This window comes from Cheilinus undulatus, linkage group 6 (assembly GCF_018320785.1).
Source record: "Cheilinus undulatus linkage group 6, ASM1832078v1, whole genome shotgun sequence".
NCBI lineage: Eukaryota > Metazoa > Chordata > Actinopteri > Labriformes > Labridae > Cheilinus > Cheilinus undulatus.
Window position 1 is genome coordinate 3,353,918 of NC_054870.1, and position 26,847 is coordinate 3,380,764.

At 39.1% G+C, this 26,847-nt stretch overlaps 1 protein-coding gene across 4 annotated transcripts; it reads right to left on the reverse strand.

Annotated features, from left to right (window-relative positions):
* Nucleotides 1–1,601: 1,601 nt before the first annotated feature.
* Nucleotides 1,602–26,395, reverse strand: ncoa4 (nuclear receptor coactivator 4). Of its 4 annotated transcripts, none has more exons than XM_041788827.1 (12): nucleotides 26,258–26,380; nucleotides 19,232–19,280; nucleotides 17,060–17,183; nucleotides 11,598–11,738; nucleotides 9,844–9,935; nucleotides 8,240–8,348; nucleotides 8,072–8,152; nucleotides 7,866–7,988; nucleotides 6,819–7,544; nucleotides 5,891–6,199; nucleotides 5,669–5,761; nucleotides 1,602–3,453 (listed from the first exon to the last, which is right to left on the reverse strand). In XM_041788827.1, the coding sequence occupies exons 3-12, from the start codon at nucleotides 17,180–17,182 to the stop codon at nucleotides 3,448–3,450; spliced, it is 1,803 nt and encodes a 600-aa protein (XP_041644761.1). In that variant the 5' UTR covers nucleotide 17,183; nucleotides 19,232–19,280; nucleotides 26,258–26,380; the 3' UTR covers nucleotides 1,602–3,447. The 4 variants fall into 4 exon arrangements, with proteins under 4 accessions (XP_041644761.1, XP_041644762.1, XP_041644759.1 ...); XM_041788828.1 differs by having other exon boundaries at nucleotides 19,232–19,283; nucleotides 26,258–26,362; XM_041788825.1 differs by lacking the exon at nucleotides 19,232–19,280 and having other exon boundaries at nucleotides 26,258–26,395.
* Nucleotides 26,396–26,847: the final 452 nt, after the last annotated feature.

Consider the following 26,847-nt stretch of genomic DNA (forward strand, 5'->3'; position numbering starts at 1 on the left):
AACATCACCCAATAACTGCTCTAAGCACACTACAGGTTTTTATTATTTTAAACTGACTTTACACACTGAACACAACTTTAGTGTCTTTCCTCCATAAATCCATGCAAGAAAATATTTCAATACAGCACAGTTTTTAATGACATCATTTAGTGAGCTTTCGTTTTTAACCACGTTGTGTGTTTATGGTCAGAAGTCTTCTCTCACCTGCCGTGACTCGCATATGAACTTTAGTGACATCCCATTTTTAACCATCCATGTCTTTATGGACCTTGCTTTGTGCACTGGTGCACAGTCATGTTGGAACAGGAAGGGGCCATCCCCAAACTGTTCCCACAAAGTTGGGAGCATGGAATTGTCCAAAATCTCTTGGTATGCTGAAGCATTCAGAGTTCCTTTGACTGGAACTAAGGGGCTAAGCCCAGCTCCTGAAAAACAAGCCCACACCATAATCCCCCCTCCACCAAACTTTACACTTGGCACAATGCAGTCAGACAAGTACCGTTCTCCTGGCAACCACCAAACCACAAGAAGCGTGATTGGTCACTCTAGAGAACGTTTTTCCACTGCTCTAGAGTCCAGTGGCGGCGTGCTTCATACCACTGTATGTGACGCTTTGCATTGCACTTGGTGATGTATGGCTTGGATGCAGCTGCTCAGCCATGGAAACCCATTCCATGAAGCTCTCTTCCACTGTTCTTGAGCTAATCTGAAGGCCACATGAAGTTTGGAGGTCTGTAGCCATTGACTCTGCAGAAAGTTGGTGACCTCTGCACACTATGCACCTCAGCATCCACTGACCCCGCTCCCTCATTTTACGTGGCCTACCACTTTGTGGCTGAGTTGCTGTCGTTCCCAATGGCTTCCACTTTGTTATAATACCACTGACAGTTGACTGTGGAATATTTAGGAGTGAGGAAATTTCACCACTGGACTTGTTGCACAGGTGGCATCCTATCACAGTACCACGCTGGAATTCACTGAGCTCCTGAGAGCGAGCCATTCTAAGTCTGTGTGGCTGCTCTGGCTGTAACTTTGCTCTCTGTGCTGTTCTCGGTCAGGGATAAAGATGTTAATCTCAAAGAGTTCCTAGTTGACTTAAGGAGAAATAAAATAAAAATTAAATGCCATGTCTTTCTTCTCATTAACTTTATTCTAGGTTTCTAACTTTGATTCTACGTTTTGACTTTCTTCTGTATAGTTTTTTTTAGACACTTCACCTTTTCTTAACATTTTCCTCTTGGTTTAGACTTTATCTGTACTTTATTTTTTTTTTTTTGTTGTTGTTCTTGATGTTTTGACTTTCATATCAACATTTTGACCTCATTCTGGACATGTCAACTTTCCCATGTTTCAAATTTTTGACCATTCTACTTTCTTCCTGCCCATTTTAAATAACAGCTTATGTTTGTATAAGTTCATTTTTGATATCAGCTTATTTTTAATATCAGTTTATTTCTATATGAGCTCATTTTAAATATCAGCTTATTTTAAAGCCTAAACTGGTCTAGATCTAAATCCAGTTGAGGAACTGGTACCCAGTTAAACCAGCTTATTTAGAGAACTGGAAGCACAAACAGCAGGCTTGTAAAGAACAAACATGGTTGATGTCAGCATGTTTTATTCAGTAGAGAATCACAGCAGAGAGAATACTGAAGACATCACAAGTCTTTATGAGCAGACCCCCCACCCACCCCAATAAAACACCCAGAAAATTTACCAGATCTTAAAACAATGCACCAATCACTGCTGACTGCAAAATCACCTGACCTTCAGACAGACTGCAGGTTGCTTCTATCCAATGCATTCTGGGAAAAGGAATGCATTTTTTCATATCTGTAGTTTCTAGTAAACTAGACCTGCCTCTAACTTTGTCTTTCAGGTGTTTGATGGCACATGGTTGGTTTCATCAATCAACAGCATGACATTAAAGAGCGCCTGAGAGGCAACACTCAGGGAGAAAAGAAAACTGAAATTATTTTATGTCCAAGCAGGATATTTTAAACATATATATATGGTAAAACTCTCACAGAGTTAAAAACAGGTTCAAAGTGCGTGAATTCACATAATAAAAACGGTATAAGACCATTGAGCATGTGATCGGATAAACTGAAAAACTACATCCCTGTAGAAAAATAACACCTGACACAGGAAGTGATGGAAACAGCCTGCAGTCTGAACAGGAAGTAGATCTCTATAGTTGAGCAGCTTCACAGAAGAAGAGAAGGAAGATTCCACCTAAACAGGCGAGATTCTGTTAAAAAGTAAAATCAATAAAGAAAGCATGTGTGTTAAAATAAACTGCATTCAATATAAGGCTACTTTAGATCTCAATTTCACTCCGCCCTCATAGCTTTAGTCCCTGGGGGTCTGCCTGTACCCCATCGCCTCAGACTCCGCCCCTTCTTATAGTGTCCAGATCAGATTAAGAGATGCATTCTGGGAGAGGTTTCTCTCTGGAAGCAGGCCAGCAGCCTATTGTTGTCATTATGAAAAGTCTGCAGAGATGAGCTGGTGCTTCCTCTGATGAAGACTAAGGGCAGCTTTCACACCTGTAGTTTGTTTGCTCTGGTCTGGATCATGGACACATTTGTTCCACCATCGCAGGATTAGCTTAGGTTTGGTCTGTGTTCACTATCATTAGAAGCTAATAAAGACTTGTTCCTGAATGTGGCAGCTCCAAAGCATCTTTCCAAGGTCAAAATGGACGGACAAACACATGGATGGATGTTTACTCTGGTCATCAGTTTAGTACTGTTTGCATTTATAAATGCAGGTTAACAGTATAGTTTCAAAAGGGGGTGCAGCTGCAGCTGGAAAATAATAACAGGAGTCAAAAAGCATTTATGAGGAGAGAAGGGAAATCTCTCTGAAAATTTGGCAGGTATGCCTGTGGTCTGTGTCGATGCTAACACATGTTCAGCATCAACGAACAGAGAGCCGCCGTTTTCTAAAATAAATATCAGCTCGTAAAATCTGCCGTAGCAAAAAGTGCAGTGCTTCCTGAAGTTAGGCCAGCTCAAGATCAGGTTCTTACAAAAAAAAGAACAGCACCAGAGTCCAACAGCCCAAGACCGAACTCTAGAGGTCTAGATACACCAGGGTTCGACTCACTACTTGCACTTGCACAAATAAACTGTCCTGACAAACCAAACCAAACCACTTTCAGGTGTGAAAACGCCCTCAGACACTGGCTTAAAGCTCAGATGAGAAGCTCAAACCTTTCAGGTTTCTAGATTAAATCTCAAGAATGAAGGTCCAGGTAATAAACTCATGGATGAGTCATTGGTCCTGATTGGAAGAGAGTGGCGGGCAGATGCGCAGTGTGGTGGTGGCACAGGCAGAAAGTGGCGGCGGCGTTGGTTAGATTGTTGTGATCATGTGCGCAGATCAGCGATAGTGTCTCCCACAGGAGAGAAGAAGAAACATCCACCAGCTTTGTTATCATCGTCACATCTGGAGACAGAGAGAAAGGGAGATTCAGAGATTGATTCAGAGTAATTCAGTTATTTGACTTCCCTTTTTTCCATAAAGAAAATGAGATGAATACTAGTTTAAAACAGATCTTTGATGATAAAAACTCTGACTTAAAGTAAGTTTAGTTTTAGTCAAGGAAAATAAAATAAGACTGAGTAAAAATAAGATTTGAAGACTAAAATGTAAGGGTTTCATAGACTAACACCTTAAAACAAGACAAACTTTCAGCACTGAAATGGACTTAATCGTGGCAAAAATTAAACGGTGCTTTAGTCAAGACAAATTTGAAATAGCTACCAAAATTAACACTAAATAAGCTGATGACAGTCTAATAAACAAGCACCTGTGCACAAACTTAATGGTTTTTAAAACCTCAAGAAAAATATGCATCCAACATTTAAGTCAGAAATAGGGAACTCCTAGAGGGCCACATCTATTTTGTAAACGCCAAAGGGCCAAACTGCTCGAAATTGTTGAATAATTTCAGTTTAACCACTGTGATTACTAAAAAATTAATTGAAGAGAAGAATATGATCATTTGTTTTAACAACATCTATGGTTTTACATTAAGTGCATTTAGTGATTCAATTAAAAATGCTTGACATAAACACTTGCAGCCAATCATTTCTTCTCATTTCTTTCAAAGAAGCAAACATAAACCAGAGAAACATGTCTGTTTTCATGTCTTTATGGTAGCTTTGGTCATGTTTTCTTTAAGTTTGTAAGTCACGTGAACTTCAAATTCACTTGGGGGCCACACTTTGTGAGGTGGAGGGCCACATATGGCCCCCGGACTGCCAGTTGCCCACCCCTGATTTAAGTCTCTCTCTTGTTTTTAGAGCAGATTTGAACACAACACAGCTCCGTTTTAGTGCACTTAAAGAGGCAAGCTGCAGCGCGGCTAACATTTGATAGTTACTGTAAAATCCAGGGTCTTAAAAGTGTTTTTAATGTAGTGCACCGTATGATCTAAACATTTATGAATCACTCTAATCTTATCAAAGATGAAACATTCATGAATGTATGCCTGCATTTATCAACATTTAACACAGGGTTCCAGCACACTTTTAAAAATCTAATTTAAGACTTTAAGACATTTTTGCACTTTTCTAAATTTTCTGATTTAATGCACTGCTTTTCAAAAATGCCCACAAAAACAACACAACCCGTCAGGGTTTTGTTATTGAAGCCATCTAACAGAATAACACACTTCTGCAGCGCCTCCTCGCGCTGCACTCTCACTTGAGAGAAACCAGCAAGGCTTGATGCTCCAGCCAATGAGGAGGCTAGTACCCCCAACCAATCAAGGCTCAGGTCAGAGGGAGCATTCCTATTGGCCACTGTAGCAGATGCGCTTCCGGCTCTCAGCTCAGTGAGAAGTTGATACAATGGCAGTGTTACTGGTGGTGTTCGGTCCTATGTAGTACTTGTTCCTGCTGAGACAGAGTGTTTTCTCGCCTGTGATTCGGCTGTTGATTTCAGTGGAAAAGTGGAGAAAAATCACTCCACGACAGCTTTGCCACCTTCAAATTCGATTCAGCGGACATGCACATCCGCAAGGAGGTATGTGAGAAGGGGGGCGGAGCTACAGAGCTCAAACACGGAGAAAAACAGGAAGGGAGGGGGAGCAGAGTTGATTCTACATAGAAATCATCAATTGTTAAATACTGTATACTGTCTGTAAAGCAGACATTGACGTGTCTGGTGGGACACTGGAGCTTTGAGATAGCATGCTAAAATTTTATTTGCCAACTTGATATTCCTATTTTCTCTTATTTTTTTTGGATAAATAGCATAAGTAGCAAAAAAGAATAATTAAAATCAAGTTATTTTGGTTAAAAAATACACAAATTGCATAAAGACATATCTTAGTCAAAGGCCTTTCATAGCCTTACATTTTTTAAGTCCAATCTAAGACTTTTTAAGACCTGCAGGAACCCTGTAGGAGCCCTGATTAGGTATCCTGGATCATAAACATGTCTGACATCTGAGTTAAAAGCCCAAAATCCTAAGCATATTTCATTGAGTTATGAACATTTGAACTAAGGCTGGGCCGCCTGCTGTTATCTTGAGCTGCTGCTCCTCCTCTCCATGATGGCGCCTGCACTGATGCATGCTGAAGCAGTATCTACGTGTACATATCCACAGTTACGTAACATGCCCTGAGATTTCATGCAGATGTTTCCAGACTAACCTGTTCAGCAGCTTTGTGCAGCCACTTCTCTTTGTCCCCGCTTACTTTCATACACGAGAACAGGTCACAGACAGTGGGCAGAACCAGCCGCTCCTGACAGGAAACAGGAAGTCAACATGAAGGCACAGAGAACCAATAAGTAGAGACAGATTTAGATCTTCTGAATGACTGACTGTCAGCTCCCAAACAGCATTTCTAATCTGGTCTCATATGTCCTGTTACCTGAGCCTGACTCCTCTTCTTCAGCAGCCATTTGTCTTCTTCTGCTGTCGAGTGGGGCTGACTTTCTGACCCTTTGGCAGGAGGAAACGACTGTCCTGGAAGAACCCAGCGGTCTGGATCCAGGGGGTGCTGGAATGGTGAGGAAGAAGAGGAGGAGGACTTGAACTGGGAGCTGTGTTCCTCTCTGCTGGCCTTCTCCTCCTCAGGAACCACCCAGCCTGAGAGGGAGGAGGTAAGAGCTTGAAGGGGGATCTTGCAGGTGGAGGAGGAGTTTGTGGGATGGAGCCAGGCTTCCAGGATGGCTTGGACCTGAGGAAAGACAATAACAGGTATGTTTACATGCAGCTGGACAAAGACAGAATATAGTGTTACTACGACTAAAACTGGTCTCTCCTAAAAACAAGTTAGCCCAACTGAAATCCCACAATATCAAGTTCTTGAAGCTGGACTAACACAACTAGATAATAAGATCAATAAACTCCGACATGTATTCCCCTGTGCTGTGCCTGAGCAGGGCTAGGCATTCTGTGCATAAATGGCATTAATGCAGAGTTAATTTTGTTAACTATGACTTGAAGAAAATGAGATTAAGATGAGCTCTAAAAATTATGGTATCAAAAAAATATATGCACATCTAATTCTGACAGTGTCAGAGCAGACGGCAGACCCTGAGATCTTTGGTGCCCTCCCTAGGGGTGTCTGGACCCCAGGTTGAGAACCACTGAGCTAGAGGGACAGCTTGCATTTGCAATAAAAGTAAAGTGTAGAGCATATATCAAATGTACAGAAATGTAAAAATGTTCATGTTTTTAGCTGCTTGCTAATGGTCTGCAGGCTGTTGTAGTTTAAGGTAAACAGAATCTTAAACTGCAGCTTTAGTATGAACAAAGATGAGAAAAATCTACATGTAACATGAAGGATCAGGTACCTTCTGTTCTTGCTCCCTCAGGTTAAGGTTAGGTTGAACGTTCTTGGCTGTGGTCGGGGCGTTCTTGGCTGTAGTCGGGGCGCTCTTGACCACAGGGACTCCATTCTTGTCTCGTCCATCTTGCTTGAGCAGCCACAGGTTAAGAGCTTCTTTCCCACAGTTCTCGTCACAGACGCAGGCGGAGTAGGTGGAACAAACCTCGTTGGCCTTGCAGGTCTGCTGCAGTGGCACCACCTGCTGCAGCCATGCTTCCAGGGCTGCTGGGGGGGCTGTGGAGCTCGGGGAGGCAGGGCTGGAGGTGGGCGGGGTCTTCAGGCACTTGAGCTGGCCCAGGTTCTCTATCTCCACGGCTTTAGTGGTCTGACAGCAGGAGGAGCAGTCAGCGCTGGGAGTGGTCGACCCCACCAGCCAATCACTGGAGGACCACTTGTCCTCAAACGGCTTCAGCACCCTTCGCCACCTCTCTGCATCAGACACGGCATCCATGGCCACAGGAGAGGGTGTGATAAGCCAATCACTGAGCTCCTCCTCCTCCATCTCCTCAGGAGAGGCGGGGAAATCTGATTCATCTATCTTCTCAATGGAGAAGGAAGAAGAGCTGCAGCTGCTGCTGGTTCTCTCCCTGCTGATGGGGGTCTGCTGGTCCTGGAAGAGCCAAGCCTCCAGGTCCCTGAGCTGACCCCAGGCCTTCAGGAAGTCCATGGAGGCCAGAACAGGACATGTGGTCTGAAAAAACATACAGGAGGTTAGTACAATGACAGATCAACAGAGACAAAGAGGAGCTCCTGTTCTCTGAAGATGCTTTTTGGTAATTAGAGCCAAGTAAAAAGAGGACTTTCAGCTCAAGGATTCCCGCCTTGAACTCGTCTACCACAACAATATTTTAGACTAGCTGGACAGCACAGAGACCAATAAGCACAGATGATCTGTTAAGGGGAAGGGGGACATGTCCCTGTAAGGCTGGTGAAGCTAGTTAGCCCAAAGACTCTCTCTGTAGCACAGAACTCAAGTGTTTTGTCAGCTTCAGAGTGAAAGTATCCCTCTCACCTTGCTCTCTTTGCGTGCCACAAGCCAGTCTTCGGGTTTCTTGCTAGACTGGTAACCAATCAGAGCTCTGCTTGCTGGTTGAGTTCCCAGCAGCCATTCTCCCAGAGCTGCAGACTCCATCTTCTGCAAAGACACAGTCTGTTTCATAACACTGATCCACATATCTGCGTAAGGTTGTCCATGTTTATTTGATGTGGGTTGTTTACCTGTTTCTTTGCAGCAACTGGACAGCTCTGCACCTCGCGACTGTTGTGAACAGGGCTCTGAGCAAATACTCCTTCTGCAGGCTGTGGAGCAAGAAGCACAAAAAAAAACATCCAGTTATGTACTGCCTTTGTTTGTTTATAGTGTTAGGTAGAGTCGCTGTGTTTTACCTGAGCTGTGATACTGCCAAACGAAGTGATGGCCTGTCTCAGAGAGCGGGTGTCGGCTTGAAAACTGAGCTCAGGTGTTTCCTCTGGGGTCAGACTGAGAGAGGAAAGCCTGAAAACAACAGAAGGGGAAACAGTCATGTACAGCATTATCACCATCATATATCTCATCATAACCACCATCTTTATCATGATTACAACCTAGCGTACATCACTTTAATTTAACCATTATTATCATTCCCTTCATCAACCAAACAGCAGAGCAGCTCTGTTCTCTGTCCTCATATTCAACATTAGTTTGACAGACTGAAAAAGAGTAAATAATTTACAACCTTACTGAGCAAAAACAAAACTGATCAATCCGTCTAATATTTCCCATCTTTACATCATTAGATGATTTCTGAGCTGAGATCAGCTGGATTGGCTGTTTGACAGAAAACTGAGAAAGAAAACCCAATAGGCAAATCTGAGGCAGAAACTAAAGCACATGATTGACTATTTTTTTCTGATTCGGTGCAAAACAAATTAACATTAGGGCACGCACTGCATCTTTATCAGAAGATGATTTTGACACATCTTTTAAATGTCTCTGGTCCTTTATAAGAGCACCGACCTCCACTTGTGGAGGGGCTGAGTGTGATAGACTCCTGTTTTGGTGCCCTGCATGAATCAAACAACCTTAAGACTTAATGCATAATATAATTATTTGTGTTTTGAAGAAAAAAATTGCCAAAATAAAGAGAGGCATCAGGCAGCAGCCCTCTCCAGTGGGGCGTTCAGCAGCAGAGCTCTACACTGGGGCGATGACGGGTGCTGCTCTCAAACACGACGAGCAAACGAGAGGAGCACAGGAACACGTATCAAAACTTTTTTAAAGCCTTTTTTGTTGGTTTTGACCTAAGTTTTTAATGTGTGAGAAAATGTTAAGGATTCAAAATTCAGTAACTTTTTCCCCCTACGAGGATTACAAGACATGAGACCATCATCTTTATGCAAAAATAAGTGATAATACACACAAACATGTCTACTATTTTACCACTAAAGACACAAAACTCTTTTATCCATTATTAACTTTATTTTTTGAGAAAATACATTATGTTCAGTATTAGTTTTCAGTGAAAGCCAGCGATGACGTCATTTCCTGCGGCCAGAGTAATGTCTGAAATCATTTTTGTTTTGTGCAGTTGAGTCCACTATGAGTGTGTGGTTTCGGACAGAGCCAGTAAGTGGCTGTTAAACACAACTGCACAGTTTTATGAAAAAAAAAAAAAAGAAAAGAAAACCAACCAAGTCTTGCAGTTTTGGCTTGGGTAATATAGCCTACGTCATCCCCCAATGTAGAGGTCTGGTCTAAGCCAGATCCTCTTGAAAATAAGTGTATGTGATAGCATTGTAACACACTGTTTGACCACTCTGTTCAGTTCTCCTGGAACTTGTTTCAGCTCCCTCTTGGTACTATCGTAAGTAACCTGACTGCTGTGGAGGTGGACATGTTAGAACAGAGTCTCTGCAGACTCTTCAGACACATAAACACCAGACTGAGAAACACTGTCATTAAGTAGAAACCAAAAACACTGATTAAGTCAGTCTTTGGTGTGTGTGTTTACCTCTCCATGCAGCTAGTCAGCTGGTTGCTCAGGTCGTTGCTGTTGCTGGAGTTTTGCAGCTGATGGGTGATCACGTCAAACTGACCACGGAGCTGGAAGACAATAAACTGAGTTGAGCATATGATGGCGTATGTGTGCATTTCTGTGTAACAGGAAGTCTGGTTGAGTTGAATCTTGCATTATGATCACAAACAATCAGAGAATGTAGTTGGAGATAGATTTACTGTAAACTGAACTGAACTGAACATTCTGCCCATGATCCACAGGTTCTGCACCACCAGGCTTTGACCCGGAGGTCATAGAGCATAAATGCCAAGCAAAGCTGAAGTCCTGCTGTGTTTGTCTTTGGATATCGGCATAAACTAGAGTGACACGTTCATGCTCGTGTGCATTATAGAATGCATGTAAAGCCATCACATATACAACCACTTAGCTGCTTGCTAACTGTTTACAAGGTCATCAGAGAGGGTCCAACAGTACAGACCAGCTGAGTGGGGATATTGCAGAGCTCAGGCAGCACAGTCACACAGACTTTGGTCAAAAAACAATTCTTCCCTGGTGTTTGTATACAAGGACAGAAGTCCAAGTTAAAACTCCTACACAAGCAATAACCTTAGTTCAGTTTAACTGAACATGCAAATCAGTACTGAGCAATTAATTTAGTTTCAATTTCAATTACAAATGTGGCTTCCTTCAGTCATAAAACAATGACAATCATGATTTAATGGTTACTTTGCCACATACTGTTACACTCCACCACAGGTCCTTCTTTTCAAAGTGTTGAGAGTGTTTAAGTTTGATAAATGCATGTAATGCAGATATTGTCTAATCAATAAGAAACTGTGTTTAATACACGCCATCACCACATAAATCAAAATAACTGTGATTATGACTTTAGTCATAACTGAGCAGCCCTGATGCAAATGGACTAACTGAACTCTAACTGGACCAGCTGTTTCAGACTGTGAGCATCTTATGTTACAGAGTAGTAGGTTTTCTATGGAGCAACAAACACACAGGACGGAGGTGTCAAACTCATATTTAGTCCAGGGCCAGATTTGCTCCAATGAAACGTCTTGAGGGCCAGACTTTTCAGGCCAGGAGTGTGAAAGTCAAACCCAGATCCTGAATTTAGGCCTTACCTAAGAGCCTAACAAGGTCAACATTTAAACATAAACTGTCAACCTCATTTTCACCATCAGTAAAATATGAAAAATATAAATAACACTGATAATTAATCATTCTGAGATGAAAAAAACATAAGTTTAAAGGTTCAAAGTCTGAGATAAAGTCAAACTTATTAGTTCAAAAGGTTAAAACATGGACTTTAAAGGCACAATAATGTTTTCAAAGGGCAAATAAATTAGATAGAAAGCCAAAATCATAAGTTTAAAAGGTAAAAATATGACTTAGAATTTTTGAATTGTGAATCTTGAAGGTCGAAACATGAAAATAGTCAAAATCATAATTCTAAGTCAGAATTGTGAGATGCAAAATTGAAAAATGAAATGACAACACTAATTTCTTTTCCCACCTTCCCGATTTTTTATCTAACTTCTTTGACTCTTTACTTTTTCTGATTTTTATAATTTGAAAAGGATATTTTAAATCATCAAGGTTAAGTTTAAACGTTTATTGGAGGAAATGTGCAGACCTCATACTGGTGGGCTCGAAAGATCATATGATCTTGCGGGCTAGGAGTTAAGACATTTACCATTTAGAGACCAGTTAACCCAGTAAACGTAAGCAGTTACCCAGTGCAGCTGGTGCAGCTGCTGCTGCAGCGTTTCAGTCTTGAGTTGTTCCAGCAGCTCAATCTGCCCGAGCAGCCACACCTCCCTGCAGCGAAGCGCCTCCTGCTGACGGCTCACACAGCTCTGCAGATCGGAACGAACCTGAGAGGTGGACAGGAAGGGAGAGGGACAGGTGAGCAACTCCAGTGAGTGAGTCTATTGATTTGGGACTTTCACCGTCTTACTGATGAACACAGAAACTGAATGGCATATAAAGCACCTGTTAGCTGCAGCTATGGTGTCACAATGCAATGGTGATACAGATCCAACAGGTCAGTTAGCACACACTTTAATGTGGCCACACACACAGAGTTTATCACTTTGTTTTTCAGAACAGCACCAGAACAATTTCCATGGTCTCTGCTTTATCAGAGATTCAAACATTCGTATTGATTCCACCATGGTGCTACATTTGGTGATCCCATCATTTAATCACACTGAATTATGGTGTTGAGAAGTTCAAGAGAGAAAGGCACAGTAAAACAGTCAGACATCCACACAGCATCGTAGTCCCTGCTGATCCACCTCATCTCTGTAATACCTCCGTTACCACCATCATATCTCTATCTATGCCTCTGTGACCGCCATGTTACAGGTAAAACATCCCAAGGGCGTAAATATCTCGCCTCAAAACAGCAGCATGATTCAGCCAAAAAACTCCCAGCTTTACCTGAATGCAGCAGAGCGCGGTGAATCACAGTCGTTGAAGCCACTCTCAGTTCTTCACTGATATCACTGAGCTCCTCTCTCCCTGCACTGAATTATATACTCACTTTACCACACCCACTTTTCTCTTTATTATGCTGACTCAATCAGCTCCACCTCCACACAAACAAACCCTCACAGCTAGCATGACCTAAAATGACAGCAGGTAGTTGAGCAAGCTGAGCTAACAGGGTAACCACAGGTGCCGGACTAAACAAAGACAGGACTTTAATGGTCACACACAGACACAGTATGAAGTGTTTTCATCATCAGTCCATTAAGTCTGCTAATCTTACACTGATCTATAAATGCAGACATAATCGGGCTTCTCGCTGCTCTGTGACGTTGTGCTTCCACTTTGAGTAACGGGCTCAGCAACAATAATTCTAGTGTGAATTTTTGTACCTCCTGTCCAGGACAAACAGCTTTTCCTGCTCAGAGGATCAATATGTGAAATAATACTTTCCCTGCAGAACTCCAGCTAGATTCTGACAGGAACACTCTGACATTTTTGAACAGGTTTGGCCATGTAAAGGCCGTAGTTTATTTTGGTGTCTTATTCTATCATAGATCTGCATTACTGCTGTTTTGTACCACTGAGTATTTGTTGTTGATTATTTTATGGACAGGCCTGGCAGATTACATAAGGTCATAAATGCTATAATCTCTAGTTACAGATTCTACAAAGGGGATTTAAAGTCTGTAAATATGGGTCATGATTGTCAGCATGTTCGCTGCATCACTAGCCAACAGGAATACAGGAATAGCACTCTAAAGGGTAGACGAGGGGAAATTATCTGTGGTAATGACATGCCAGCTCCCATCAACAGTAGTATTATAATGATTAGTCTCTGTAAACAGGTATCTGTGTCAAAGTAAAGCTAAAGATCCATTATAAATTCAAATCATCAGTCAGGATGTAAAAATGCATCGATTCTGCATTTAAAATGTAAAATGCCAATTCTCAAGGACTGGCCAGGGGTCTAGAGCAGTAGATAGTCCTCATACGGGCTGGTTAGAGGAAGAACACTGAAACGTGTATTTTGAGGACTCAAGATAGGATGTTGTAACATCATGTTTTCAGCTATCGACTTGTATCTTGTATTGTTGTTTTGTTTTGTTTAAAAAAATGTTCGCCATAGTTTAAAGAAGATTACAATGGAAATATGTACAAAGTCTGAATGATATATGTAATGAAACTTACCTCAATAAAAGGAGAAATTTAAAAAAAATGCATCAATTCAACATCAGTATTGGTGAGATGGTCCCTGTTTACAGTAATATGAGGTTCGCCGAATAATGTGGCATCAACAGATAGAAGATGCTAGCATCAAGCATATCTAACTACAAATTCAGAGAAGACATGTCAGTACTCGACTTTTGTCGTTTTTGAAAAGAAAACAACTCACTGCTGTTCTTTGTTCTTCTTTTAACGAAGAAATGGTGTCAAGCTCTGATAAAACTTACGCTTTACCAGCGTCCACGCTAAGCTCTTCCGCCATAATTATGCCCCCTCTTGCTGCTGCTTGTTTACGTCACGACTCTACCGTGCCTGAAAGTACTGCCCCTCATCGCTGATTGGTCCTGTCACTTTCTAACCAGGCCCAAACAGTTCAGACGGGAGCTTTGCAAGATGGATTCGCCAGTGAAAAACAAGGAAATGGGCGTATCCATCTGCTTTGCAAGGTTAGAGTCTTACAGCAAAAGAAGTGTTTGGGATCGTTTGGGTTTGTTTTCCCTACCCTAAAAGAGGGGTGTCAAACTCAACCACAGCAGGGGCCGAAATCTGAATTTAGGTATTACCTGAGGGCCAAGCAGGGTCAACATTTAACCACAAACTGTCAACCTTATTCCCACAGGTAATTCATTTACCGGGGGGGGGCTGCTGATAAATGATTTTGAGGTTTAAAGTGATATACTTAAAAGCTCAAAATCTGAGAAAAAAGTCAAAATATTAGTTAAAGAGGCCAGAACACAAAATCTAAAGTCAAAATAATGTTTTCAAAAGGCAAATATATGAGATAGAGAGTAAAAATCATGAGGTTAAAAGGTCAAAATATGGGATTACAAATCAAAATCAGGATTTAAAAAGGTCACAATGTGAGATTAAACAAACTTTTGAGTTTAAAAGGCTGAGACAAATTAAAGAATTAAGATTGTGAATCTAAAAGGTCAAAATATGAGATGAAATTCTAAACTGTGAGTTTAAAAAGTCAAAATATGGCATTAAAAGTCAAAGTCAGGACTTTAAAAGGGCAAAATATGAGATTAAATTTGAAATTATGATCTTGAAATTTCAGGATATGATTTGAAATTCTAAATTGGAATCTAAAAGCTCACAATATGAGATAAAAAGTCAAAATGCTAAGTTTAAATCAGAATTTTCAGATTTAAAATATTAAATAAAAACACAAATTAATCTATCTCCCTCATTCCTTACTTTCTGTCTCATTGTTTTTACTCTTTACTTTTTCAAGTTTTTATGACACAAAGGCTATTTTAAATCTTCCCGGTTAAATTTACATTTCTATACTGGAGGAAATCTGCAGACCTCAGACCTGTAGGCCAGTTCTAACTAAAATATAATGTGATCCTGCAGGCTGGGTAAAACTGCACCACGGGCCGGATTTGGCCCCCGGGCCTTGAGTTAGACACCCCTGACTTAAAATGTTCGTCGACAGCCTTTTTTTCCATGACAAGAACTAGACTAAGACCAACAAAAATAGATCTGTGATGACTGAAACTGACAAGAAGTAAGTTTAGTTTTCATCAAGATGACTAAAACTAGACTAAAATGTAATTTAGTTTTCGTCGGACATTCAAAATCCATGATATTTCTCCACTGTGGGTAAATCTGTCAAAATATAATGCATCTATAGCTGTTTTGCCCCTCATCAGTAGAAAGCAGGGACCCCAGGTTTGGCAGTGCAGAGGACATACTACCAAGATTGATACCAGATTTATGCAAGAAAACAAATGTTTGGACTAAAGTTAAGAACTAAAATGTGAGGACTTTTTATGGACTAAAACTAGACTAAAACTAAAAAGACTTAAACTAAAATACATTTCATCTAAAGACTAAGACTAAAATTTGAAAAGCTGCTAAAATTAACACTGTTGTAATGGTGCCAGTGCCTAAATCTGTTCTTTTAAGAGAAGAAAACATCTGAATAAAAGCTGTCTAGCTACTGTAAATGATTCATAAACATCTAGAAGATAAGTAAAGGAAAGGGATGTAACTTCTTCATGGAAGAGGCTCTAATAAAGGAACAGAATGGCATCATAACAAAAACAAACAGCAGTAGATGTGTTAGTGAGTGTGACTGTGTCCCCCATGGGAACAGCAGAGACAAAGACGGAGACAGCAAAATGAAAAACATTTATTTTAAACTAGAAGTGCACATGAATCACACAACATATTTCGCGCCCTTCTTTTGGAGTGATGGGGGATTGCGTCAGGCTGGCGAGTTGTCAAAATAAAGCACCAAAATCTGTGTTTGCTACAACGGGTATGGATATGTTGGTACCAGATTTTATCCATCCAAAAGTAATGAAAATAAACACCCAAACACTAGACGCTCTTTAAACATCTGTATCTGATTTTCACATCAGTGCATCAAAACTTATATTCCCTCACTACATGAAAAGTCCAATAATGATATATGCAACTTCTGTTTAACATTTTAAAAGTTATTTTCTTCTAGTCTTGAGCACAGACCTGACATCTTTTTACAAATCTGTATCATGTTGTTGTTTTCTCCTCAGTTGTAAGTAATTTAAATGAAATTTGATCCTTTTTCAGGTATAACTGCTTAGAGGCCACATAACTCACATTCTACTGCTGAACTGAGACTCCAAAGGCGAGCAGCCACTTCTCTGTGATGTCACGGAAAAAGAAATGACTGTTTATGTTGCAGACGAAAACGCCATGCAGAAAAGAAAGTCTTGCCTGGAAGTTACTTTACACTGACTTCTGGCTCCACTGGAACTACTTAAAAATTCACATCCATCCCAGAGGCATTTATTTGTCATTAGACAAAGGATTAAACTAATCAAAGATGGGTCTGAGGTTGTAAATGCAGTGATGGAGGACAGCAACCTTCATACACCAGTCTTGTTCCTTTTGAAGTCAAGAAAATATAAAGGAACCTTTTCCTCCCTTAGACATCAAAAACAGACCACTAACCACACAAACACAACCTACAACAGCGATAAACTTTAACTGACCGTCGGGTGACAGTCACCTGACAGTCCATGGTCCCATCCTGGACAACCCATCGACCTCTGATGGCTACAGTTAACGTGTTTCTCCTGCACATTGTCTCATTTTCAGACGAGTTGATGACTAACTTTACTGCAGCTCCTCTCTGTGTTTTAACTTTTATTTTCCTTTTTAGCACCAGGGTTAAAAATGCTAACCCCTCTGCTATATGCCCTCTCATTAAACTAGTGACACTACACAGTAGAAACTATAATAATCTTATTTTATCATTCCTCAGATATCAACATTATGACTGTTTATTAAGGCTGAGAAATTAAACTATTCTAGAAAAATGACGCTTTGATGTTTGCATGACGTGCAGATCATAAAGTCTCTGCTGCAGAAAAACTGCATTAAACTGGTGTTTTCAACAGCATTTCAAGTACAAGAAGTATTGCACCTTTCTTAATTGCTAAGTCTACTAGGACAGACAGATGGAGAGAGGAGGAGAACTCACCTTTCTGCTGTTCTCTCTCAGCTGCTGCTCAGCCTTCATCACCCCTCTGATGGCATCCTCCAGCTGATCCTGGGCCTGTCTGCATTGTTTTAGCCCGCTCACTGCCGCCTCAGCTGTCGGCATTCTGGACGGAAAACAGGAAGGAAAACGTGTCAAGACAAGACTGGCCAATGAGGAGAATTGCTCCAGAGAAACTAGCAGCTTCAGATCACTGTTGTGTTATTAGACTATCCTTCATCGCGTTGTTACAAAAATAAGAATTATCATCCTGGGTCTTAGTGTATTATTTTCATTTTTCATTGAGTAAGGATGTCCAAAAGTTTCCACAAGTCCTTGTTTCACTGCTAAATAATGATGAGACCTTTCTTTCACTTCACTTTTCTCCACAAACACTAGACTTGTTCCTCATCCTTCACTTCTGCTTTTTTCATCACTTCTTCAGCAAGTCTTCTGATTTCACTTTCAATCCCTCTTCTGATTACTTTCTAAAATAAACAGGGGCTTTCTGTTTTTATAGTCAGAGGAAATCTGCTATTTTTGTGTGCATGCTACACTTTAATTTTCAGTGATTTTCTGAAGGAACTTGATGTAGAATATTTTCACCACATTTTGTTTAAGAATATACAGTGCTTAACAAATATATTAGACCAACCTGACCCTAACCAAAGTAAGGTTTATGCCACAGCTGCCCTAAATTAACAGCATTGGTAATTACCAAAATCATTTTTTATATTTCTGCAATGGTTAATACACCAATATGTAGAAGCTCTTTAATCCCAAATGATATTTTTAAAGCTGAAATATAATTATTATTGTTATCCATGAATTTTCAAATTTACTGATTAAAAAAAATGAAAAATTGTAAAGCACATTATTATTTTGTGATTAATATGCCATATTATAGTTATTTACTTGCATTTCTGAACAGAAAAATGAGTTTTAGTGGTTGAATGTTATGCTTGATTAATTTCTGACTTCTCAGAGAAGCCCAGTGAGCCGGCTCAAATTTGGGTGAATTCAGTTTGAAATCCCTCATTCCTGTTCAAAATGGTAAAACGTGGAGAGCTGACTGAAAATGAAAGAGTCCGCATTAAAGCACTTCATGATGCTGGATGGTCTCTGAGACAAATATGACAGGTGGTCTAATACATTTGTTCAGCACTGTACATGAAAGCTTTTTAATTCAAAACACTAAACATGTATAGACTCTATATTTATAACATGGATGCTCTGAGTTTCCAGGCCAGAGAGACTGAGCTCACAGGTGAGTCACTCTTTCAACAGTTGAAGTTTAATTGCAGCGTCTGTTCTGTGTTTGACTCAGCTGAGGGCAGATCAGCAGTCCATTCAGGCTGTCATGTTGTGGTGAAAGCCTCAGCTCAACTTCATGGTGTTTTTATACAGCTGCATTGTTCTCTGAGACTGGTCAGCATGTTGCTTACTCACTTGGATCTACTGGGATATAACCAGTCTCACCACTAATCTATTTTCAGTCATCAAAATCCAAAAATATACTAAGTAAGGGGGTATTTTGAGGCATGGAGGTAGGGGTAGGGTGGTGCTGGGGACTTCTACAACACATGACAAGATACTTCCAAACCAAGGATGGTACATCCAGTCTCAAGATACTTCCAGAATTGTCACAGGAGTCTGATTATCAGGCAGGGGTGCACTGTACTGGATTTCAGTGGTGCATGATTTGGTAATAACATGCAATTGTGATTTACTGGACAATGATGCCTTTACAGTATAATACATAGACGGTATCATGAGTCTATTTGCTTGGTTATCCAGTAAAATGCAGAGTAATGACAGTTTAAAAGTGTGTCGTTCTCACTTCAAACATACAAATTTAAGTAGCACAGAAAATATAAAACTTTTTTTACAGCACTTTCAATGCATCAGATAAGTGCAATAGTGGCACTGTTGAAAACTTAAAGGCCTTTCTGCAGGCATTTTTGTCAACCTTTCAAATGTTACTCAATAAAAAAATGATTGCAGGCTTTTGTGATTATGTAATTGCACAGCCGGACATCCTGATTGCGGTTATGACTAGAATTTATTATGCAGCACTACTGGACTTTTACCAACATTCGTTAACGCTGATGACTCCAAATTAGTTTTAGCCAATACAGATACTGATAGCGTTATATCACAGGGCTGCATGATTACCTGAATTCAAGTCCTGATCACAATTCTAGCCTTCCCATCCTCAAGAAACCTGCTTGAAAGAAATTAGTGTTTTATAATGTCCTCCTGTTAGTTCTTTTCTAAAAATTCCCCGCCTCTCTTTGCTTGTATACTGCTCTGCAGACAGAATTCATCATCAGTAAAAAGTTATCCAAATAACACGACTAAGTATTAATATTTTCATTTCCAGTTTGACAAAGTTAATCTGCGTGGAATCAAACATTTTGTTTCTTTTTTCTTACAGATGTTATTGTCATAAGACGAACCAGAAGTTTGTTTTTCTCTTTCAAAATAAAAGCAAGACATTGATGATGATAGACAAAAATACCAACGTAGATCCTTCTGTCCCTGTCCATCCCTGAAGACAGATAAGACATTTTTAGTTGACATTTTTCAAAAAATAACCTTAATTTTAAAAAAAAAAATCCATCAAACTGATGAATAATTGGGAATAATAATCAGGACCTTCTCAATGTTGATTAAAAGGTTCATGGTTATTTTGGACAAAATCAAGGAAACCTAAAACAAACCACTTTTTATTGTGAACTAGGGCTGGGCAATTAATCGCAAATCAGATTAAATTGCAATTTGGCCTGCTGTATTTTTCAAATCGCAGATAGTGCAGTATTTTTTTTTACCCTGAAATGCTTCAAAATACTGATTTGACAGAATTTTTGCATCAGAAATTTCATTCCCTACACAATGTGCATATATGCAATTGTCTTTTTTCCAAAATAATTTAGTAAAATCCTAGTTTTCCAGTTCGTGTATATGATTTTCTTAACCAAAATGAGAATAATATAAAAAAATCATCCTTCCATTCAGTATAGCAATCAATGTCAAATTTGTGATATGAGCCAAAATCACAATTAGATTTTTTCCAAAGCTTTAATCCCTAGTTTAATTTATCTAGTATTGCATCAGATTTATTGCTTATGTTTGTTGAATATTACATAAGATGAGGATCCTTAAAGTAATCGCATATTAAATTGCAATCGCAACATCAGGGGGAAAAAATCCCAATTAGATTATTTTCTCAAATCGTTCAGCCCTATTGTGAACCGTGTTTTCTTTTTAACAGCTATTTCAAATCAAGTTTCAGTCTTTAGATTAAAATGTTCATTAGTTGTAGTCATATTTAGTCATTTTTATTCTTGAGAGTCTTACTCTAGATCTAACCTTTAAAAACTCAAATATCTTAGTCCAGTTTTAGTCAATAAAAAATCCTTCCATTTAAGTTTATAGTTTAAAAAAATCTTAGAACTTACTTTATAAACTAAACTGATAAACTACTCTACTAAAATGTACTGATGAAAATATAAACTTACCATAATATATAAGCCTACCCAACCTCTACTTGTGTTTAAACAGATTATATGCAGTGGAGAAATTTCATGGATTTTGAAGGTCCAGTACTAACACTTCAGTCTCTTTTTAGCCTCCTTGGCAAAGTCAAACACTTTGTAATGAAGAACATTACTTAACAGCAGCATGTGGAAGCAGCTAAAGGCTTTCATCAGCATTTCTGTTTCTTATGCAGCTGTTAGTTAAATAATCGGCTTCATTAAAAAAAAACGACACTTTAGAAACAGATATAAAAGAAGACAAACGGGTGCTACATTAAATGAACTCTCTGTCATACACAGACATTCAGGAACGAAAACAAAAACAAGGGGATTTCTTTAGAGTGCATATTTACCTCATATTCTAAATGTGTTTTTACTGTGAAAATCTTCTTTTGTCTTTGTTGAGAGATGCAAACAGCTGAACAACAACCGGCAGACAGACAGTGAGTTCTGCAGAGCACAAAACAACTTTTTCATCTATTATCTGCAGATATAAATATCATGCAGATGGAGATGTACATCCCTACCAAACTTCATTTCTCCCCATGACCTTGAGTTTTTAAATGTATTCTGGCTAATATTAACATCCAGGAATAGTCACTGTAACTTGTTTGTACTGTCAAGGGAATGGTAAATGATATGCGGTGTCCTCTGAACCTCGTGTGAACAGGGGTGAGCAAGGGCGCGGCGTTTCTGCAGTATCAGCTGCAAACAGCCAGGCCACTGCTGATAATGACAACACACTTCCCTCTCTGTCACTGAAATAACACAGGTCATCACACCTCAGAGTTTACAGCCCTAACTTACTGAGTGAAACTTTCTCTGCTTTTACTGCAGACACTAGTAAACCCCCAGGTCAAGGCTCGATCCAGATCTCCAAAGGGGTCGATGTTTGACAACACCCACAGGAGTTATTTTTGTCTTGAATGAGTACATTAGTCAGAAATGTGCGCTCTGATCGCATTATTCTAAATCACTCTGTCACTCTCTGTCCACATGTTGAACAGGAAGAAGTGAGAAATGAAACTGAATACTTTCCATTTAAATGAAAGGGGATTTTACCAGCTTCATTGAAAGTCTCATGTTTAAATAAACAAATATATTCAAAGAAAATTTTAACATTTAACATTTATGCAATGTAGCACAAATATGAATAAGGTGTTTTCTGATCAGTATGTGATGCTCCAGGCTTTTACACTGCACGACTTTCAGCAAATATTAGATTAAAAAGTGAATTATAGGTATCAGCAGATTTGGTTCAGCCAATAACCACAACAGATAAATTAGTAGTAAACATCAGCTGTGAATGTCATCCATTAGGATGCACAATATTGGATGTTTGCTGATGTTTAGCCTACAGATTATTCATGGCCAACACAGATATTTATCTGATATTTAAATGTAATTTAGACCTAAAACTTCACCCCTGAAAACACACAATTTAAAGTTTGAGAATGAACAAATTAACAAATTTCACTCCATAAAACAAACTTTAAAGTTTTTGGAATGAGGATGAATAAAGAAAAAGTCTTCGGCTGATTTTGGTCTGTCTGTCCAGATTTTTTTTCCCCCCAAAACATCAGTTGTAAATGTCGGCAGTAATTTTAATATGTGCCAATAGCAATGACTGACTTTTTTAAGCTATTATCTGCCAATACCTATACCATGCTGATATCATACATCCCTATCATCTGTATTTGTGTATAAGTAGGTGGAGTTTAAGGCAGGAACAACAGACCAATGTCAGCTAGTCATTTTTCTTTGTTCACCCTCATTCCTTACACTTCAAGGACTGAAGCTTTACATCAACATTGGTATCGATGTAGGTACCGGCTGAAATTAGTTTGTAAATATCAACATACTAGATATCAGCAAAAAATACTGTGCAGATATTTTACTTTAGTTAATTTTACCACAAACAAAGATGTGTCACTGTACTAAAAACAACAATTTGCTCCTGTAAATATGGTTTTGTTAATGTAAATATATAGAGCCATGCCATCCGCAAAACAAAAAACAGACTTAGTACAAATAAACTGAATAGTCTTTTAAGCAGTGAATAGACAAAAGAAATGTGACAACCATGACAGTAAAAACTGTCTCCCTACATCAGTACATGGACAGAGCAGCAGCCACACATGGAGTATGGTAAGAGGGAAATTACTGTGAAGATGCCACTGCAAGTTTGTGGATGCTAAAAACAAGTCACAGCTGACCTGTTATCCCTTCTGATTAAAAAACACCTCATATGGTGATGAACTCTGGTAAATATGGTGGTGATATGCCCGGCTAATAGAGCCATAGAAAGTTGAGCTATTATCTGCCAGTACCAGTGCTCAGATGCATTCCTATTAATGGCCCATTGTTTTCAGGACCTGGCTGTAAAATGATTGAAGTTTTCTGACTCTAGAGGGTGAAGCTTGAGCTCATACTTGCACACAACCTGAGGAATACATGAACACCCAGACTGCTTGTGTTGGCATAAATTTTCAGTTCATATTCCCACTTCTATTATGGACTTTAAAACCAATAATAACCTTCACAACCATTATTTATCTGCAAATGAGCCCAGTTCTCTCCTCCTTGAAGAGCATCTGATCTAACACATTCTTCTGTTTTTCTAACCCTGTGCACTGTTTACATTATTGTCTCTACATCTAAAATAAAGCCGTTTTTAACAGTTTCAGTGGTTTTCCATATGCGAGCTGTCTATCTAATGTTGTTAGCCTCCTCTATTCCTTTATTCTTTATCTTAACATTAAACTTTGACATAAGCTCCGTGTTCTTAATGGTGAAATGCATCGTGGCACTTTAATTTATCATGCATATGTTATAACAGTGCTAGGCATTAAACTTGGTGTTCTATCTCCTGATAAGTCCAAGCTTTTCCATGGTAATTCTTAGGTATTTTCCCCAGTCTAAAGAAAGCCAACCCCACAGCTAACAGGGCTAACAAAGTGGGCAAACTCCATTATCGTACCTCATGTCGCGGCCTCAGTTCTTATAAACCAGCAGACAGATTAACACCAACCCGCCGCTTCCTCGACTTCAACCGGTGACAGTAAAGTCAGAAGGAGAAACTGGTTATTGTTTAGCTCCTGTATGTTGTTATCGGAGCTCAGAGGAATGAGGAAACCGCTCTCTGCTCCGCCATCACTGCCCGTCTCTCCGCACGTACTCACTCAGGCTGGGGAGGGGAGGGGAGCCGCAGAGAGGCCTACACAGGGGAGAGCCGAGAACCGCTCTCTGCTGCTGCTATATGACCCTAACCTTGTAAAAATGCCACATATTTATAGCTATAAGATATTAACCCCACAGAGGAAGAGGCCAGTATACACCAATGATAAGTCGGTTTCATATTAACTAAGAGTAAACGTGATAGGCAGCTGAGTTCAGCTGGTGGACCTCCAAATAAAAACACTGCATGTTTGTTTTTTTATCACTACAACACTTTCCCTCCATCTCAAAGGTCACATCGTAAACCCAGTGAAGGAAAATACACACAGCATATGGATTTACTAAACTTAAACTTGTAAAAAAATATAGGACTGGGCGATATGGACCAAAAATAAAATAACAAATGTATGACACAAGAATTATGACATTTGAATTAATATCATTAGAATTCAAACGATAGCATCCGTTTGATACCACAGCAACAAAATAAAAGTCCTAGATAGGGCTGAACGATTTGGGAAAATAATCTAATTGCGATGTTTTTACCAAATATTGCGATTGCGATTCAATATGCAATTATTTCTTAAGTTTCTCATGTTATGTATTTTCCAACAAAAATAGGCAATAATTCATTCTACACTATAGTCAACCCAATATTAGATTAAACTAGGACTGAACAATTTAAAAAAATATCTAACGGTGATGATTTTGACTCATTTTGCAAATTGGATATGAACTGTTGTATTAGGGGGACTAATAATTCTCATATAATTTAATATTTAATGAGATAAATACACAACAATGAAGAAAACAGTTTATTTTTGGTACACTATTCTCAAAATATGGCACTAGAATGACTGCATGATATGTAATGAATACTGTCTCTGCTGCAAAAAAAGTTTTAAACTGGTATTTGTACACAAATCTCAGGTAAAAGAAATATTGCACCTGCTGCAATTTAAACATTGCAGCAGGCAATACTGCGATTTAATCTAATTTGCGATTAATTGCCCAGCCCTAGTCCCAAACACCCAATATTTCAGTTGTTCAAAATCAAAAACAGCAGGCGAATACTTTACCCATCTGGGATCATCAAAATTGTCCTAAGATTTTAGACACAGTGTATTTCTAAATGGCTAAATATACATTATTGTAGTGTTTAAAGGCACTGAAAAGTTCAAATACTTAAAGAGTCAGCCCTGTTTAAACCAACAGGGAGATAGAGACAATGCAACTGCACAAACAAGTTGGTAACATTAGTAAAAACAATGTTAGAACTGGTGGGGAGTGAGTTGCCAACTGATTTGCGCAATTATTGGTGAAATAACAAGCTAGTAATAATAGTGGCATTGTGACAAACAACAAAAAAACCAAAAGAACAAAAGCGGGTTAGGTTACACTCAAGGTTACACTCAAAACCAAATAATTTCATACAAAGGCTAATCGATCAACAGATAAGTTGGCAATATTTGAAAATGTAAACAGCATCAGTTTGCCAATCATATTCGATCCTTAAAAACAATAAATAACCCATATAAGTAACCAAGGAACTTTATTTTCTTGATTTGATATCTATCAGGAATCAATCAAATTTGTTGTTTACTCTCCATATAAAATGAAAAAAAAAAAGTTTATTCTGTATTTAGACTAAACATTTCAGATGACTGTGTTTTTATTAATACACATTCAGTATTGTTAAAGGGTTTGTTTCTACTATCTGGTATATTTTCTAACTATATGATGTAAATTATACTAAATTATCTTGCTTGAAAATACATTAACATTTCTTAAAGACGTGATCTATGGCCGTGCTCAGTGTTGTTTATAGGAAGGAGACCTAAAATAACCTGTGGGAATAACAGCCATGGTGTCTAATTATGGTCTCAGGTGACACTGGTCGGTATTTTTCAAAGTCAATAACAGAAATATCCAGAGCTGTGTAAAATAATAACACCTAATGTGCTGAATAATGTGAATGCGTCATTATTTAGGTGTTATTACTAAGCGAGGGAAAGTGACAGCAGGAGTTTTAAGGGGGATTTGGATTCAAATACAGTAATTTCTACTTTACATTAAATATTAAACGTACAACTTAAAACACGTAGAATGTGTTGATGTAAACCTATTTAGAAGAACCCATAACGCGTACATGTCAATAATATCTAAACTTATCTGTAGCTGTTAAAACATCTGGAGGTCATTTTGTATTTTTCAGCCAAGGTGGCTAACAGTTGGTTCGGCGTAAAGGGTTAACGATATCTGCTGCTGACGGGGCAGATTTTTTTAATTTAGCCAACATTAATGGGGTGATAAATTTCTAAGACTGACCTTAAAAAATCCTTTAATCTGAACAGATGGCTGTCTAGCAGTTAGCCGTTAGCCTACGTGGCTACCCGTAAGCTTTTAGGTCAGCCGAGCTAGCTCCGCAGACTAGCGGTTATATTTCACACGATCGCCACTGAGGGTCAAAAACGATTTAACTTACCGTGAGCCTTTGCTGTGAACTCTCGACTTCGATGTCATAAATGATCCGAATTAGTCGGGTAAACGTTAAACTAGAAGAGTTCCGTTACGCCGGTGTTTCCATCAGCTGGCACCCAATGTCACGATAACGCAGAGGAAAGAAATTACATGCGGGGCGGAGAAGTCTCGCGAGAACAGGGAGTATACCGTCATACAGCTCATACAGCTACATCACACAGGGAGCTGCACTGCCCCCTGCTGGTAAAAACTCTGATTTTTGGACTCTGTAGAACTGCACTGCCAATGAAAAGATGGGTCTAGTAACTGTAAAAATATACGGAAGAGCATTGGGGCCACTGAAAAAAATTTTTTGAGACGAAAATTTTTTTTTTACTTGTGAGAAAAAAAGTCAGAATTCTGAGATTAAAGTCAGAATTCTGAGAAAAAAGTCAGAATTCTGAGATTAAAGTCAGAATTCTGACTTTATTCTTCAAATGAAAAAAAAAGTCTCAATTTTTTTTTCTGACTTTAATTTCAGAATTCTGAGTTTAATCTCAGAATTCTGACTTTTTTCTCACAAGTGAAAAAAAAAAAATTAGTATCAATTTTTTT